Consider the following 18,626-nt stretch of genomic DNA (forward strand, 5'->3'; position numbering starts at 1 on the left):
AAATATAAGCAGTCCTGACATTCTGAACTCGTATCACTGTCTTGGAGTTATTCTATAGCTAACTGCTCCTGGATTGTGTATCTGAGTACCTTTGAGATCTGTGTGATGACTTCCTAGTCCATCATGAAATTATTCATAACAGCCTAATTTCAGTATTTTCTCCATTTCCATTCTAATTGACCTCCTTACTTATACTCACTTGCATGATGTCATGCCATCCTGTTTACAGTTTGATTATGTGTTTGTGTAACTTAGTACTACACTAGAAGTTTCAATACCAAAGGAGGTATACTTGAACCTGCTGCTGTTTCTCTCGGGATGGCATTCTGATAAACAACCTTTTGCCCCAAATGGGCTCATTAATAGGCAGAATCCATATTGAGAGGCTGCAAGGGATACATATGTGGTTGTGTGACTGCTGCTGACCTCAGATACTTTAAAAGAAATCATCTCCTGCAAGGAATATTTTAAGAAGTTCACAGAAAAAAAAATGAGTTAAAAGGTAAGTTTATTTTGATGCAAAATATTTTCAAATCCATGCATAAAGTATTTAAAACTCACATTTTCTACACACTTTTGAAGCTGTCTGTTATAATCCTAGAAATCTCTTCTATTTATGCTTTGAGGCATCTGTTGATAGGATTCTTGCCAGTTTGGGTATAGTTTAGTGCTATGAACTTTATAGCCATCAGCAGTTTCACTGACACAAACACTTAAGGAAAGAGGCAGACTGCCTAATGCACACAAAGATGGAATTAGTCTGTGGTTTTAATTGGCATTTCTGATAGCTAGTGATGTTGAGTCCTGTATTTGTTGCCATTTGTATTTATTTTGAAAAATGTCTCTTCAGATCCTCTACCAACTTTTTACTTGGGTTGTTTGTTTTTGTTGTTGTTGAGTTTTTTGAATTGCTGATATAATTTGAATATTAACCCTTTGTCAGTGAAATAGTTCATAAACATCTTTCTCCCAGTCTCCTGATATCTGTTTACTCTTGCTTGTTTCCTTTGCAGTACAGAACCATCCAGCATTTCCTAGGATGAGTTCCCCTTGATCATGTAAATGATCTTTTTGCTGTGCTGTTGGATTCAGTTTGCTAGTATTTTCTTGAGAATGTTTGCATCTGTGTTCTTCAGGGAGACTGCTCTGTAGTCTTCTTTTTGTCTTGTGTTCTTATCTGGTTTTGGAATCAAGATTATGCTGGCCTCATGGAGTATTCTGAAATAGTTTAAGAAGAATTGGTGTTGGGTGGGTCTCAGGACGGGGCGTCTCATGCCTAGATCCCAGACGACAGCCACCATGTGCACGTGGTGAGCTGTCCCCAGGTGGCCAGTGCGCCATTTTGTGCCAGGCTCTGCCTGCTGGCCACCCGGCCGGGGAGCTCTGGGATTTTGGTTCTTTGAGTCGCTGCTTAATTAGCTCCAGGTTGAACCCATTGTGCTTCTAGGACCTGAAACATTCGTAAAGATTCCCACTGGCAGTAACTCTTCCTTTGTAAAACTTGTAATCGCTGAACAATGCCAACCACCAAATACCAGTCCATGCAGAAGCTATGGCTTGGGGCTTGTCCTGCAAAAGTAGCTCCAACAGCTGGCTAATGTGTCAACTGGTAATGGAACAGAGTAGATCAGGCAGGACTGAGCAAACCTTAGCCCACAAGCAAAACTAGAAACCAGGAGGGAGCACAGGTCATGCCGAGCTAGGCTCTTGCACCTACTGGTCCACATGAGCCAGGGACGCTAAGCCACAGTGTCTAAGGCAGAGGTCGGGACAGGTGAGGGGCTGAGCCAAGCTGAGTCAGAGCAACCACTGGCATGTGAGTGATCTATGGCTGGGAACAGGCCTGGTTGGGGAGCTAAGGGGACAACCCTAGCTGGGTTGAGGTTCCTGCCAAGGGGCGTGTGACCTGGAATGGGGGCTGCATTCTCCCATCCAAGTACTAACCAGGCCCGACCCTGCTTAGCTTCCGAGATCAGACGAGATCGGGCGCATTCAGGGTGGTATGACCATAGACAGGGGCTGCATTCTGATCTGGAAACGGTTGTAGTCTCCCTTGGCACAAGTGTGGACTGGGATTGGATGCACCGAACCGGGCCAGACCCCAACACCCCCTGGTGTCCTGGAGGACCAGGGCAGATGTGCGATGGACTAGGCAAGGTCTCAAACCCCTACTGAGCCATGTGTAAGCCATATGTGGGTATGGACAAACCATGGCTGGGCTGAAACATCCAACAGCAAGAACCAGATTGGGTTGAAGGCCAGTCAGGAAAAGCCACAGTTCCTGCTATGACAGGAGGTGGACTGAGTAGGGCTGGCTCATGGACCCACTGGTAAGCATGAAACCTGGCATTGGGAGAGGTTCTGATGGAGGAGCCTGGGCAACTCCTCTGGCAGGACACAGACCCGGCAGGTAAGCGCAAGAAACATGATAGGAAACAGCCCAGAAGAGGCCATGGAAAGTTACCCACTGGCATACAATTGGCAGGGGTTGCGGGGGAAGACCAGGCTGAATCTGTCCATGTCATCCACTGGCAAATCCAAGCACCAGTGTGGGTCAAGCCAGGTTCGGTCGCAACAATGACTAGTGCACAATACAGAATGCCAAGGTGAGGTTGCCTGTACTGGAAGGGACCGCAGCGCCCAACCAGCGTGAGAACAAGGAAGGGAGGGGGCAGAGCCGGCAGGGGAATAAGGGAGGGTTCCTTTGCTGGACAGCTACTCCTGCAGGAGAGCATAGGCTGGGATGGGGGCAGACCAGACTAGGCAGGGCTACCACACCTGTGCGCCTCATGTGGACTAGATCAGGGAAAAGCCAGGCTGGGCGGATTATTCCTACTGGTGCAAACAAAATTAGAGTGGGCGAGGGTTGTTTGGGCTTAGACACAGCATCAGCTGGAATCTGGGAGTGGGAGAGGCCTGGGAGGGAAATAGTGGGCTCATCCCTCTTGGGTTACCACTTCCACGGGAGGACATAAAACTAAGACAGTGGCTGGGGTGGAATGGGGTGTGGGACAGACTGGATTACTGCTACACATACTGGCAATCCAGGGTAGGGGGCGGGCCTGGTGGGGGTTATTGCGGGTCACTCCAACTAGGCTGCAGCTCCCACTGGTTTATGTGAGGGCCAAGTATGTGCTGGGCAGAACCAGGCTGGACTGCAACACCCATTGGTTCCAGTGGAAGTCGGGAGTGAAAACAGAACCAACCCAGCAATTACAACCACCAGCTGATCAGGGCGATGGACTGTGCCGGGCCCTGTACTTGCTAGCACATACAAGAAGTTTCTTTGGAGATCTTCCTAATCTAAATGCTGGACTCAGAACCCCAACCAAGAAAAGAGAGAAGACAGAACAGGTCAACCAACCATCTCAGCTATGATGGACTATGTCAATCAGTGGATTTTTCAAAGACCTCATAGTGCTTGGAGTGGCAAGATTGGCAGCGATTCATAACTGTTGAAATATCAAAACCACTTGAGCAAGAACCTCAGAGCATGCCCTACATCCGGGACCTGGGGAGGGTGGGAAACTGGGTGGGCCTTCTCCCTTAATACCCCCCTTTAAACATGAAGGAAACAATATGGAAAAATACTAGTCTTATCCACTTTCCTGTAGCCCTTGAACCTTTTTACCCTAATCAACTATGTAAAGATTGTCAAAATAAAAAAAAAAAAAAAGAAGAAGAATTGGTGTTAGTACTGACTTTATTTTGGCCCAATTCCCATACAGATAGGACACATTTTACTACTGATTCAATTTCATTACTTTTTACTGATCTTTTCAGGTTTTCTATGTATTCAATCTTGGTAAGTTATATATGTTCAGGAATTTATCCATTTCTCCAGCTTTTCCCATTTGTTGGTGCATTCTTGTTTATAATTGTCTCTAACAACTGTATTTTAGGGGCTACAGACATGATGGCTAACTCTCTGCCTACAAGTGCCAGTATGTATTGGCATGCCATATGTGCACGGGTTCATGTCACTACTGTTCCACCTCTAATCTTCCTGCTTATCATCTGGGTAAACAGTGGAGGATGATCCAAAGCCTTGGGACTCGGCACGTGTGTGAAAGACCTGGAAGAGGCTTCTGGCTTCAGATGGGCTCAGCTCCAGCTGTTGAGGCCATTTAGGGATGGAAGATCTTTCTCTCTGTTTCTCCTTCTCTCTGTAAATCTGCCTTTTCAATAAAAATAAATCTTTTAAAAAATAACTTTGTGGTTAACAGTTGCAATATTTCCTTTTTAACCTATCATTTTATTTGAGTCTTCTCTGATTTTCTTGGTTAGTCTAACTAGAGATTTGTGGATTTTGCTTATGTTCCGTAAATTTTTAAGTATCATCATATGTTGAAATCATAGAATGTTTTCTTACCACCACCAAATTAAATTAGCAGTGATCAAAAAAGAGGCATCAAAAGAAAATAGCTGGAGTAGATATTGTGGTACAGCATGTTAAGTAGACATTTGGGATCCTACACTCTATATTGACGTGTCTGGATTGAACCCAGGAGATACATAGAGATAGTTCCTGGCTGCTCACTTCTCTCTCTCTCCCCCTCTCTCTCTCTCTCTCTCCCTCCTTCTCCATCCCTCTCTCTCCTCCTCCTATCCCTCTTCCTGTATCCTTTGTCTCTGTCACTCTTCCAAATAAATGCTTTAAAAAACAAATCTGACTAGATGCATATATTCTATATATGGCATCCATTATATATGATCAGATATATAATAGAACTATTGTAAGATGTATTATGATAAAAAATCTTATTTTATCCCTCAGTGCTGATGACAGTGTCTTGAAACAGGATTGTCTTGTTAACAGGTGTCTTTTGAGGATGTTACTGTGGACTTCAGCAAGGAGGAGTGGCAGCAGCTGGACTTTACTCAAAGGAGCCTGTACCAGGATGTGATGCTGGAGAACTACAGCCACCTGATCTCAGTGGGTAAGGACTGCTGGCATGTAAATCCAGTAGGAGCCTGTTGCGGGTTCAACGGTGCCTCTCAAGTGAAATGTGTTGAAGTTCTCTCCCTTGGCACCATGTTCAGTGATAGAGTTTTTGCAGAATTCATAAAACTAAAATTAGCTCATCAAGGTAGGCTTTACATCAGCATAACTCATGTCCTTATCAAAAAGAGAAACCTGGTCACAGAGACACACCCAGGGAAAAACAGTGCAAACACTGGCAGAGGGAAGATGGCTTGTCATGGTAACAGTACGTCTGGAAGCAAAGACACGCCTAAGGCCACCTGCAACTAGGAGAGACGTGGGAAACTACTTCTTTAGCACTTGGGAAGAGGGCATGGCTGATCATACCTTCATACATTTCATTTTGGCATCCGGAACTATGCGCCGGTAAATTGCTGTTGAGTTGAGCCCTTCTGCTTGTGGCGCTTTGTCCCCATAGTCCTAGGAAACAAATCAGGATGCTTACACTTAGAAAGGAAATGTTGCTGTAATAACTACCTCAAAACTGTGAAAATGGTATTTGATTGGGTAATGAACAGAGGCTGGAGATGTCTTGAAGCACTTAACCAGAAAAGCCTAGCGTACATTGAAGGAACTCTTGGTAGAAATGTGAATGTTAAAATTACTTTTGATGAGGCCTCAGATGGAACAGAGTAATATGTGATTACAAACTAGAGGAAAAATAGTTCTTGATATGAAGTGCCAGGTCACTTGGAGGGTGAACTGAGTTCTTTGTGTGAAACATAGAACTTGGAAGTAATCAGCTTGAATAGTTAGCTGAAGAGAATTCTAAGCAAAGTGTTGAAAGCATAGTCTAGCTTCCCCTTGCTGCTTATATTAAGATATGGAAAAAGAAAAGAGGCATATTGAAAAAGGAATTATTAGGAAAAAACATGCCAGAAGATTTGAAAGAGTTCCCTCTTGCCCACATTGCAAATGTTAAGAAAATCTATTGTGGAAAGAAACCAGAATTGTACAGCCAATTACTAAAGTGATTCTATATGCAACTTCTGGATCTAATCAACAGTCAGTAGAAATGCTGTCGGCATGTGCTAAATGGACCAGCGATGGGAGAAAATGAAGGAAGACTGTAACCTCGGATTCCTCAGGCAGGAGAGGGATGGAAAAGCCACTTGGCCCTGAACATGTGTTATCCTTTAAGAAAATGGAAGAATGACTTCAGTGATGGTTCAGAAGCCAGTGTCACTGCAGCTGCCACTATAGTCCCCAAGGGTACAGACCGCAGAATTTGGGAGATCCTCTGCTTTGTTTCAAGGGCAGATCCATCTCCTTGTTTCCAGGACTAAAGGGCTAAGATAATCACCTTGGACCAAGGGTATAGAGTTGCCATCTCTCACCTGAATTCACATCTTCTGACAATTTCACACACTCTTGAACTCTGTCGTCAAAAATCTCTTCTACTTTTCTCTTCAAGGTAATTCTTAAATTCCAACTTTTCACCAGCATTTGGCCTCAGTTGGGGTTCATCACCCATTGTGGGCTGCATTCCCAAGCAGCATGACGAGCAATACCCAGGTGTGGTGCTCTAAGGGCTGCTACTGGCCTGCACCATCCACAAGCCTCAGACAGAAGAACCTGGCTCCCCTACGTGCAGCACAACAGAATCGGTCTTCTACATGCTGTGTTTCCAGCACCCAGCTCTGGGACAGGGATTCAGCACTGTATTCTTCCATGTTCATTTGCTATTACTGAGGGAATCCTTGTGAAGTTCCTTCCCTTCCGTTAACTAACGCTCACATTCAGTGAGTGAGTAAATGCAGGCCCGATAGCAAACCCAAAAAGTGTTTCTTAAAAGAAGGGATATTGTCTACAAAGGATAGCAGAGCTATGCTCCAGAATCCTAAGGGTCTGTGCTGTGTTTCACATATAGGGGTCTGCCAGAGGCTCCAAATGCTCAGTCCACCATTGTCACTTCAAGTACCATTGGATCCGCTGGGACTTACAGCCAACTTGACAGGATATCTTGCGTGGCAGCCTGTTTCTGTTAAGGATGCCTCTCTTATGGGGCCCCACAGAAAACTAGTCATTTTTTGGATCACTGAGTAAATGGACCAGGTGAACAATGTGTTGCCTTCAAAATCCAAAGAGGTTCAGTAGGTATTATCCCTCTTTTATTTTTTTGCTTGTTAGAAGGAACCAGATGCAAAATTTTATCCTTCACCTGAGAGAGGATAGCTCCACATGCCTGCACCACTGGACCCCTCAACACTTTTCAAGAGACAGAAGGTCCTCAGATTTTTGTCAGATCCATTTCCCACCCTCTGAAACATGAATGTCTGACCTGTAAGTATAGAGTAGTTTCTATTTCTTGCTCATTAGATTCAATCAGCATATTATTGATATAATAGACCAATATGTCCTGTGGAAGAAAAGGTTAAAGTACTTCAGGGTAAATTATAACACATGACCATACACTGTACCCCTGAGATTGGACAGGCATACTATATTCCTAGCCCTGTTGGCTGAAAGAAAATGCTTATAATGCTGTTTGCTAAAAGATCACCTTTTAAAAGGCATTATCCCGATCAATAGTTACATACTGAGTACCAGGGAATATGTTGATTTACTCAAACAATGAAACCACACCCAGAAGAGCAGGTACAATTGTAGATACCACCTGATTCAGTTTGAGATAATTCATTGTCATTTTCCAAGATCCATCTGTTTTCTACACAGGCCAAATAGACAAGTTGAATGGGGACATGGTGGAAATTCCCATCTCTGCCTCCTTCAAGCTCCTGGTAGTAACACGAAACTCTACAAGCCCTTCAGGAATATGAGATTGTTGTTTTATTCACTGTTTCCTAGGTGGATGTGGTTCTAGTGGCTTCTAGTTGGCCTTTCTCACTCACATATCAAGAAGGCAGTGTGAGGATTCCGAGTCTTTTTTAGATCTGTTACAAACACCGTGATCCTGCTGACATCTTGATTCTGCACTTCTAGACTCAAGAGATGGGAGAGGATAAATTCCACTAAGTTTTTAGTGCTTTGTTATGGCTGCCCTAGGAAATAACACAGAGCCTCAGAGAGGTCATTTCCTTTCTCACCCACTGAGTGCTTTGGGACATCTGAGGTGTGTAATGGCATCATTCTGGATCCCTTAGATTCTCCAGTCCCTTTTCACCTCTGTGATGCTTATCCCATTCCTCAGAGAAATGTGGTTATTTTTCTGAAGAACAAGTACAAGTGAGCTGGACCCAATCTTGTCTCCTGTTCTGCTCACAGGGTACCAAGTTCCCAAGCCAGAGGTCATCTTCAAGTTGGAACAAGGAGAGGAGCCATGGATGCTGGAGAGGGAAATGCCACATCAGAGCTGTCCAGGTGAGTCAGTAGACAAATGACAAACATGGAAGTAATTTTGTTTTTTCTTATTAAGGGTAATAAACCTCAGAAATCGCTTGGGGATAAATTAGCCTCCCGGTTGCCAAACTGTTTTTCCTTGTTTACCTTATAGTTATAAACTGTGTTTCTGGCTTTTCTCTGGGAAAACCACCCGTTTGCATCTTCTGGATCCTATATCAGACTTCCTCACTATGAGTCTTGCTTTCTTGGATATTCTCTTTCCATCACAATTTTATGCTCTATTACTTAGACCACACCCCTAAAGTCTTTTTTTTTTTTTATAAGATTGTTTTGGCATATCCTTTCAATTGGGAATGCAACAGACTTACTTGAGGCATTTCAAGCAGTGAAAATTAGAATATAAGGCTACAGGAAATTAAAAACAAGAAAAAATAGCAAAAAAAAAAAAAAAAAAAAAAAACCACCCCACAAAACAGACAAACAAAAAAAAGCCTATAGGAGCAGCTGTCTTTTTCCTAGACTGATTCTTTATCCATGTGCGGTTGGTGGAATCTTTGGGCCCAAGAGAGGTGTAGAATACAGAAAAGCTTTTCTCGAGGAGGCAGACTTCACAGGGAGCACCGGCACTAGCGATCGCAGTCTTGTCTGATGCAGCTGAGGCCTTGGGAGTTCATAAATAAGAAAACCAAGACCGCTTCTAAACACAGATCTAGGGAGCCAGTGATTAATACCTTCAGAATGTGTTCAGGCTCCATGTGTAACAACACAAATGCAGATCAAGAATGAGAGGATGCCCACAGCACGGTGGGGTGACTACAGTCCACAGCAGGTACTGTATGTGTAAAGGACTGCGAGAGGAGCTGGCAGGCTCCAAACACACATACACAAATAAGAAAATTAGAAGACTACTTGGTTTGATCGGTTTACACTATATATTTGTGTTGAAATATTGTACTGTGTCTCCTAAATGTATACAAGTATCACATAATAATCAAAAAATGTAGGGGCCGTTGCAGTGATGTACCAGACTAATCCTCGGCCTGTAGCGTTGGCATATGGATACCGGTTCACGTCCTGGCTGCTCTACTTCCAGTCCAGCTCCCTGCTAATGATTAGGGACAGCAGCAGAGGATGGCTGAAGTCCCTTGGGCCTGTGCACCCATAAGGGAGATTCAAAGCAGGCTCTTGGTTCCTGGCTTTGGATCAGCTCAGCTCCAGCTGTTAGAACCATTTAGGGAGTAAAGGCAGTAGATGGAATATCTCCCCCGCCCCATCTCTCCTTCTCTCTTTAAATGTGGCTTTCAAATAAATAGTAGTAATTTTTAAATGAAATTATTAATAATAAAATTTGTATGGTCCATGTATCCACAGTAGAGTATCCAGTGACTAAGAGGGAAACTGCATTTGATAGCTAAAATCTCTCAGCTAGTAAGGGAGTTATGTATATATACATATATAAAAATGACTTGCCATGAATTTAGTGTCTCATATGCTGAAGGGGTGTTGGAAACAACTGTGATAACTTCAGCAAGAATTATGTATAAGGGCCTGGTGCAATAGCTTAATGGCTAAATCCTCACCTTGTATGGGCTAGGATCCCAAGTGGGCTCTGGTTTGTGTCCTGGCTTCTCCATTTCCCATCCAGCTCCCTGCTTGTGACCTGGAAAAGCACTAGAGGATGGTCCAAAGCCTTGGGATCCTGCACCCGCGTGGGAGACCTAGAAGTTGTTCCTGGCTCCTGGCTTGGGATCAGTTTGGCTCCAGCCATGTGGCCCCTTAAGGAGTAAACTAGCTAATGGAAAATCTTTTTCTCTCTCTCCTCTCTGTATATCTGCCTTTCCAATAATAATAAAATCTTAAAAAAAATTGTGAATGAAGCAACACTAAAACTACATTGCAATAATAAAAAGCTATAAGATAAAGTAACTTACATACTTAAGAATTGTATTTCTCTTAGCACTCCTCATGTGACGTGCCACTGGAAGACATCGTTGCTCACATGTTTGTGGGAATCTAGAATCCTTCCAGTACTTTACTTCGACATTTGTTAGGTTTTTTGCTGGCACTTACATATTTGAATGTGTGTTGCTGCTAAGCCTAGGGTTTAGTTACAAGAAGGTAGAAGCAGATATGCACAGCATGTGCCTAATATCCTAATAATCTAGTTTGTAAGTAGCATCTGTTCTTTTCTCTGTTAATGAGAACATTGTCACATGGCCACACCAGTTTTCAAACAAGGCTGTCCAGTGTTCTATGCCTGGACAGACATATGTCTGACCATGACATTGATCATGCAAAAGAAAAAAATGGTGAGGCGGGAGAAACAGGTTCTAATAGACAGTTTTCAATCTATGTGACAGATTGTTCGTCCTGCCTCCTGTTGTTCAACATGTAAAATTTAGGTCCAAAAATCAGTTATACCGGGATGGAGAGTTGTGTATAGACTGTAATTATCATTTGTATAAATCAGGATAGTTGTGTCCCCAATATTTTTTGCTAATAGATATGAACAAATTGCTTTGGGGAGTACTAATTTGGTATTGTTGCTAATGAGCAAGATAAAGGTAATGAGATTAGAAAGGATTTGGAATTGAAAACTAAGGACAATCTAGACTCTGAATCACCTCTTCTAGCCAAGGTTCACCATAGATATGTCTTCAGCCTTCTTGTCCTAGCAGCCTTCTGTCCGCGCTGCTTCATATCCAGGCTTCCTGCCAAAATTGACTAGACTGCTTATATGGAACACCATCTCTTAACACTGAAGAATTAACTATATTTTAGGACAAGTTACAGAACCATTGTGAAATTCATGTTTCACATCTGTGAGTATTGGATAATAATAGCAGAGGCCTCATTGGGATTTTGAAGTTGTTAAATAAATTCATGTGTATTGTTTATCAGAAAAATACCTGAAAATTATGTGTCATGTAATAGGTTGGCACATAATAAAGTATATATGATATAATTATGGTATATTATTATATAATATGGTATGTATATTGTGTTATATAATATGTGTGATATATATGATATCAGACATTCCATATTGCATGTGTTATATGTATAGAATATGTATGATATGTGCACACCATTATCCTCATTACACTGATCTCTGCTTCTTCAGTTTAGATGAACTTATGTGTCATTTTTCATCTGCTTCTCTCTATTCTGGTGTCAATTTTCCTTTTCCTTTCTCTTTTTAGATGGGATTAAAGCCTCATCAAGAAGAATTTCTGGAAAAGCTACATTTCATTGTGAAGTAGAGGGCCCAGCTACAACAGATGATTCCTTGTATTCCATTTTGGAAGAACTGTGGCAAGATGCTGAACAGATTAAGAGATGTCAGGAAAAGCAAACCAGACATCTAGGTCATGGTGTTCTCAACAATAAGAAAAGGAGGCATACGGAGTGGGATTGCGGCTATAAAAACATTGGAAAGTGTATCCCTCCAAACTCGGATCTTTTTTCTTTACAGAAAAGACCACATAAACATGATTCATTTGGGAAGCGTTTGAAACATAATTTAGACTCACACCTTCACCATAAAAGCAATACAGCCAAGAACTTGGATAAAGTTATTGGACATGGTCATGTTTTCAGCCAGAGTACTTCTTACACTAACCACGAAAACACCCCCACGGGGGGGAAGTTGTGCGAAAGCAACCAGTGTGGGAAAGTGCTCAACCTCAGGCACGCACTCAGCCCAAACCTCAAATTTCCTGTTGGAGAGAAAGCCAGTGCACGCAGTGAACTTGGAAAGATCATCGCCCCCAAGTCTCGCATCTTTGCTCCACAGAAAATTCACACCGTGGAAAAAGCTCATGAACTCAGCAAATGTGTGAATGTCTTTCCCCAGAAGCCACTACTCAGCATATACGTGAGAGTTCATAAAGACGAGAAGCTGTATATCTGCCCCACATGTGGGAAGGCCTTTCTCCAGAGCGCAGAGTTAATGGTGCATGAGAAAATCCATACAAGGGAGAAACCCTACAAATGCAGTGACTGTGGAAAGTCCTTTTTCCAGGCGTCCTCTCTACTCAGGCATCAGACAACTCATACTGGTGAAAAACTGTATGAGTGCAGTGAATGTGGGAAGGGCTTCTCCCTGAACTCAGCCCTCACCATACATCAGAAAATCCACACCGGAGAGAGACACCACAAATGCAACGAGTGCGGAAAAGCCTTTACCCAGAAATCGACGCTCAGAATGCATCAGAGGATTCACACGGGTGAGAGGTCCTATATCTGTACGGCGTGTGGGCAGGCCTTCATCCAGAAGGCCCACCTGATTGCCCATCAGCGAATCCATACTGGAGAGAAGCCTTATGAATGCAGTGACTGTGGAAAGTCTTTCCCTTCTAAGTCCCAATTGCAGATGCATAAACGAATTCATACAGGCGAGAAGCCATATATCTGCCCTGAGTGTGGGAAGGCCTTCACCAACAGATCCAATCTGAACACTCACCAGAAGTCCCACACTGGAGAGAAGTCGTATATATGTGCTGAATGTGGGAAGGCGTTTACCGACAGGTCCAATTTCAACAAACATCAGACCATCCACACCGGAGAGAAACCTTACGTTTGCACTGACTGTGGGAGAGCCTTTATCCACAAGTCCGAGTTAATCACGCACCAGAGAATGCACACTACAGAGAAACCTTACAAGTGTCCTGACTGTGAGAAATCCTTCTCCAAGAAGCCACACCTCAAGGTCCATCAACGGATTCACACAGGAGAGAAGCCCTATATCTGTCCAGAATGCGGGAAGGCCTTCACAGACAGATCGAATTTCAACAAGCATCAGACCATCCATACTGGGGATAAACCCTATAAATGCAGTGAGTGTGGAAAGGGCTTCACCCAGAAATCAGTTCTCAGTATGCATCGCAACGTTCATACCTGAAAGCAATCCTGATACTTGAGAATGAGAGCACCTTATGACGTAAGTCAAGTTTTAAGTGTGTTATAAAACTCCTCCAAGACACATCTGATCTGTACAAACCATGTAAGAAAAAGCATTCATCGAGCTCTCCCACCTAAGATGAGAAAAATGACTCAGCAGAGACTCAGAGAATGCATCCAGTGAGGTGGGATTTGCAGATTTGTACAGCCTCATGAAAACAACCAAATCCATGCTAGGGAAGTTACTGTCCATTTGATGCGCTAGGAAAAGCCTTCCTCTAGCAAGTAGTTAGCCCTTTGGATCCACGGGTTCCACATCCATGGGTTCAACCAACCTTGGAGCAAAATTATTGTGAAAAAAATGTGTCTGTATTGAGTATGTACAGCCTTTTTGCTTGTTATTATTCAGTAAGCCATACAATATACACTACTGTTTCCTTAGCATTTCTAATCTATTGACTTATCATTTAAAGTAAGAAGATCTAGAGGTGATTTAAAGTGTACAGGAGGATGTGCATAGCTTATATGCAAGTTCAATGCCATTCTATATAAGGAACTTTAGCATCCATGGATTTTGATTCCCTGGAGATTCCAAGGAATTAATATTTTAACATAAATCATTACCAAATTCTTAGAGGATGGAGAGGACAAACTTATGTAAATGATAATAATATTTAATGTGTTATATTAAGCAACTGCAAATGACAGAAGGAAGGTTGAAGCAACAAAATAATGTATCTAATTGTAGACCTCTTGGTATTGTGGAGCATTTGTGGCAGACATATCACACAACAGAAACACAGTTTCAGTGAAATTCTCCTTTCAAATTTAGGGTAATGTTATCTGTCAAATATGTTTCTTCCTCTGTTTCTATCAAGTGAATCCAGAATTTGAAAGCCAGTTTAGTTTTTCATGCACACACATCTACAGGTACAATTTTACACATGATCTATCGTCCACACTGGTTTCCATAGCATAATGTTCATATCTTCCGTCATTGTCTTAAAAATGCAGAGTAGCCACAGATTCTCCCCATTCTGTTGTGCATGTCCTTTTGTAATGTCACTTTTCTTTTTTCTCTTGCTAAGAAATAGTGTCTCGTCACTCCTTGACTTCATACCTCGCTATGTAACTTATTTAGGCCAAAGGATGTTAGCAAACAGTTTCGAAAAGAGGCTGAAAAAGCGTGAAGAGCCTGCCTGACCAAGGCTTACTATCTCTGGCTGTTTGAAATCCTGAGAGCTCCATGTCAGGAAGCTCAGAGCACTCAATTAGGGGATGAGAAACCACATGGAGCAGAGGCAAGCCTCCATAGACTTCAGCTAAGGCCCTTAGACTAAGTAGCCTGCCAACAATTAGACATGGAAATAAGACCGTTCCAGACCTGCAATCTCATTGAAGCCAGCCCAACCCAGAAAAGCCAGTCCAATTAACTCAGCCAACCCAGAAATTTATGAAATAAATCATCATCAGGTTAAGCAATTAAGTTCTAGAATAGTTTGTTGCACAGAAAATGCGCAGTCATATTTAAAAGTATATTGTGGAGGAAGTATTATACTAAAACATTATGCATATGGCATTGGCTTTGGGCTTAAGTACAGAAAGAGATTGGAAAAAAAACAGGAAGTGTTAATAAAGGCTCAAAAAGATGGCCATGCATCTGATTTGGTAAGGAAAAACTGCCAAAGTAGTCACCAAGCTCTGTGAAAAATCAATATACCAAATAATGCACTTACAGATCTGCCTAGAGGTTTGCAGCTAGAAGTGTCAATTTGCTTGTTTTAGCTGTTAACGAAAAGATACAGAAATTGCCTAAACTAATAATTGTTCTATTGGCAAGCAGAGTTCAGAAGAAATAGAGAACATCTAGGACTAAATAATTGGGAAATAACTTTCTCATCGTAAGTCTCACCAAACATCAAAATTTGAGAAAAAGTATAGGTTCAGCCTCAAATCATGAGTGTGTAAGTTCCTTTATTATAATAGGTAAAGTATTTAGTTGGCACTTGGGGGACTGTGAGCAAAACTGAAAGGTTTCCAAATATCCTTACAACATTGTCCTACAGTAACTTGACATATGATCAGAGCCATTTGGGGTGTGGAGTAGATCCAAACCAGATTCACGGAGAACCCATAATTTCTTATAGAGGCTTACAGTGAAACTACCTCCATGTACACTTAAAGGGACTGAAAACAAAAGGTGACCTCTTGAACTCCCGTTCTTTAACTTCTATGGACAGAATATAAGCCAAGAAAGCTACTCAACTGCAAACTTGGGCCATTTCTAATGGGAAGTAAAGAACATGTCAGAGGGAAGACTCAAGAACAATGTACTAGTAAGCCATTCCTAGGGAAAAGTATGCTCTAAGAAAAAAAAATTCCCATGGAGTAGGGAAACCCAGACATATTTTCTCTCTGGGATTTCAGAGGTGTTATGAAACAGTGACAAATAGGTGCCTCTTGTTCTTCCTCTCTGAATGGAAGTAATGCAGTTATGTCTGCATCAGCACTGTGTATATAGATATAGGTATATATATATATATATACATTTATGTATATATATTTGTGTGTGTGTGGAGGGTGTGTTGGGGAAGGGGTCTTTTAACTTGTCATTTAACCTATAGGTGTATGAATCAAGCAACTGAGAAACTGTACCCAAGAAGCCTCTGCCACTCCAGAGCCTCATATAGAAGAGTGGAAATCCTGGATTTGAGCCTGATGCCGTAAATTTGGATGAAACGTTAGGAGGTCCTGGGACAGGAGTGAACATATTTTGCATGAAGCAGTAATGTAAATGATCTGTGACCATTAGACACCTTGTGTTAGAAAATGTTATAGATTGCTCCCTCCCCATTTGTATTCCCCCTTTGAATCTTCCGAATCTTCATGTTTCAGTTAGGACAGTTTCTATTGATCTGTTTTCAAAATTACTAATCCCCGTCCCCAACCGTGGTTCTGTCATACCTGCTCATGAGTCTGCTGAAGGCATCTTTCATCTCAGTCATGTTTTCTTTTGTGTTTCCCTTTGACTCTTACCGTTTTAGCATTTCTGCTGAAATTTTCCATCTGTTTGTTCATATTTTACACTATTCTTTTGTCTTACCTTGAGCTACTCTAAGTACCATAGACTGGATGACTCACGAATAGCAGAAATGTATTTCTCACAGACTGGACATCTATGAGGGCCCTCTTCTAGGATGCGCATTGTCAACTTCTCATTGTATTCTCACATGGTAGAAAGTTGTCTGAAGTTCCCTTTTTAAACATGCCAATCCCATTTATGAGGGCTGCATGATAACCTAACTACCAGAGGCTCCACTTACCCTATCACTTCAAAGAAACAAATTCTTTGAGTACACATTTAGTCTGTAAAACACTTTAACATATTAATGGCAGTTAGTTTTTGATTCTCTGATGGTTCCAGTAACTGCATCAGCTAAGCTTGGATTTGTTGATTGCTTTGTATCATAGCAGTAGGTTATATCCTCTTCCTATTTTGCATCACGTAAATTGTGCTTGAATGTTGGACATTGTGTATAAGGTAGGAGAAGCTAATCTTCTGCTGGAATTGAATCTGTCTAGTCAGGACTTGGGTTGGGTTTGAGTTTGTTGTTGCTATTGTTACCTAAGTTCCTCTTGTGTTACTTTATACTTGGTGCTGACACTGGTTTCCCAGAGAATTTTTCACAGTGTTCCTGGACTACTATTGCCTTTGGGCCTTTTCTGTGGGCCTGCATCTCAGGGTGAGTCTGTGTGCTTGCCTTCCTTTAGTAGTACATGATTGGTTATGTGGTTCCTGTTGCCCTGGTGAAGCAGGGCTCATCCCGGGCTAGCTTTTTTCAGTCAGGCCCTGTATCCATGAGTCATATGGGTTTTTCAGTGTTCCTGCTTCTTTTCCCTTTGCAGAAAGCTTCTCTGTTTTTTAAAAAAAAATGGGATTTATTTATTTGTCTTAAAGTCAGAGTTACAGAAAGAACGCAGTGTTCCATCTAGTACTTTGCTCCCCAAGTGGTTGCAAGAGTCAGGACTGGGCCAGACAGAAACCAGGACCCAGGAGATTCTTCCAGGCACCCCTCATGAGTCAGGCTCATCTGCTTTCCTTAGTGGGGAGCAGGACCAAGAGTGGAGCAGCTGAGACTTGAACTGGTGCTGATATGGGATGCCAGTACCACAGGCAGTGGCTTTACTTGTTACACCATAGCGCTGGCCCTCAGTAAAAAGTTTAAATACTCTGGGCCCAGGATGGTTTCCTGCCCTTAGATCATGAGTAGATCTTTTTCCCTCTACATTTCCCTCCCCTAGTCACAGTGGATCTTCACTTATGTCCTGAGGACAGCAAAGTTAGCTCCATTTCAGCTAGTGACTTAAGGCTTTTGTTCTTTAGAAGAGTATGGTCACACGGAACCTCTGTGGCCTGTCTGAATTAGCGTTACCCACTTACAAGCCTACACCATGGAGGGAGTCTTGTTCTAGTTCCCACCTTACCCCCAGTGCTTCTTGTGAGCTCCTAGAGGAAATCTGTAGAGAAGAGCCTGCAAGTAGGAGCCAGCCACCTGTAGCTTTATTGCTGTCAGAGGTTCTATGTTCTTTGACCATCCTATACTTGGCCCTCAGCAATTCGTTGGAAAGTTTTTGCTGAATTCTTACTGCTAGTGTAGTGGCCCCATCTCCCTTGCTGCTCTTGCCACAGGTAACCAGTGATCGCTTCTTATCTCCTGTCTTCTTACGCTCAAGATTACTCATCCCCCTTTTTTTGATAGGATGAAAGCAACGCTTTTCCCACATTGTCTACATGCTAGACAAAAGCCAAAAGTCTGGATGTTCCTCTGGCCACACCATAAAGAACACATTTGCCTTTCCCATGTGAGTGCCAGTTCACCCATTAAGAGAGTGAAGTCAGTCTCTCCAGATCTTGACACTGGGCTTGCACATTTTGTTGGCCTAAAGAACATCAGCATGCACAACAAAAGCAGAAGCTTGGTAAGTACTTGCACATTAAGGGTTCCCCCCTCTCACAGCTCTTAGGAATGCCGAGCCCATGTGTGAAAAAGCATAGTGTGTAAGGTGAAAGTTCACACAGACCGGTCATCCCAGTTGAAGCACCTTCACTGAACTGGCTTTTCAACTGCCAGAGGTGGTATGTGCAAGTTTGTCTATGGCATTCACAGAAGACAGTGTTTCTGAGGATTGTTTCAATAGAAGGCTTGTCCAACCTGGAGATCAGTTCATATGAGGATGGAAAACAGCTGCTTAATTTTGTGACAAGAAGCTCATCATTGACTTTTAAAAAAAAAAAAAAAGATTTATTTATTTATTACAAAGTCAGATATACAGAGAGGAGGAGAAACAGAGGAAGATCTTCCATCCGATGATTCACTCCCCAAGTGGCCGCAACAGTCCGAAGCCAGGAGCCAGGAACTTCTTCTGGGTCTCCCAC

General features: G+C 42.5%; 1 protein-coding gene across 2 annotated transcripts in view; it reads left to right on the plus strand.

Annotated features, from left to right (window-relative positions):
* LOC121166736 (zinc finger protein 81-like) overlaps positions 1-18,535 on the plus strand; it is a 29,146-nt gene extending 10,611 nt beyond the window's left edge. Inside the window, exons 2-5 of one of the 2 annotated variants that reach the window (XM_040995999.1) lie at positions 4,820-4,940; positions 8,210-8,305; positions 11,491-13,229; positions 15,814-18,535. In XM_040995999.1, coding sequence (XP_040851933.1) covers positions 4,820-4,940; positions 8,210-8,305; positions 11,491-13,190 — 1,917 coding nt within the window. In that variant the 3' untranslated portion in view covers positions 13,191-13,229; positions 15,814-18,535. Of the gene's footprint in view, positions 1-4,819; positions 4,941-8,209; positions 8,306-11,490; positions 13,605-15,813 lie in introns of those variants that run through there. The other variant, XM_040995998.1, reaches the window with a different exon arrangement.
* The last annotated feature ends 91 nt before the right edge of the window (positions 18,536-18,626 follow it).

This window comes from Ochotona curzoniae, unplaced genomic scaffold (assembly GCF_017591425.1).
Source record: "Ochotona curzoniae isolate NIBS_2020 unplaced genomic scaffold, NIBS_Ocur_1.0 patch216, whole genome shotgun sequence".
In the NCBI taxonomy this organism is placed as follows: Eukaryota; Metazoa; Chordata; class Mammalia; order Lagomorpha; family Ochotonidae; genus Ochotona; species Ochotona curzoniae.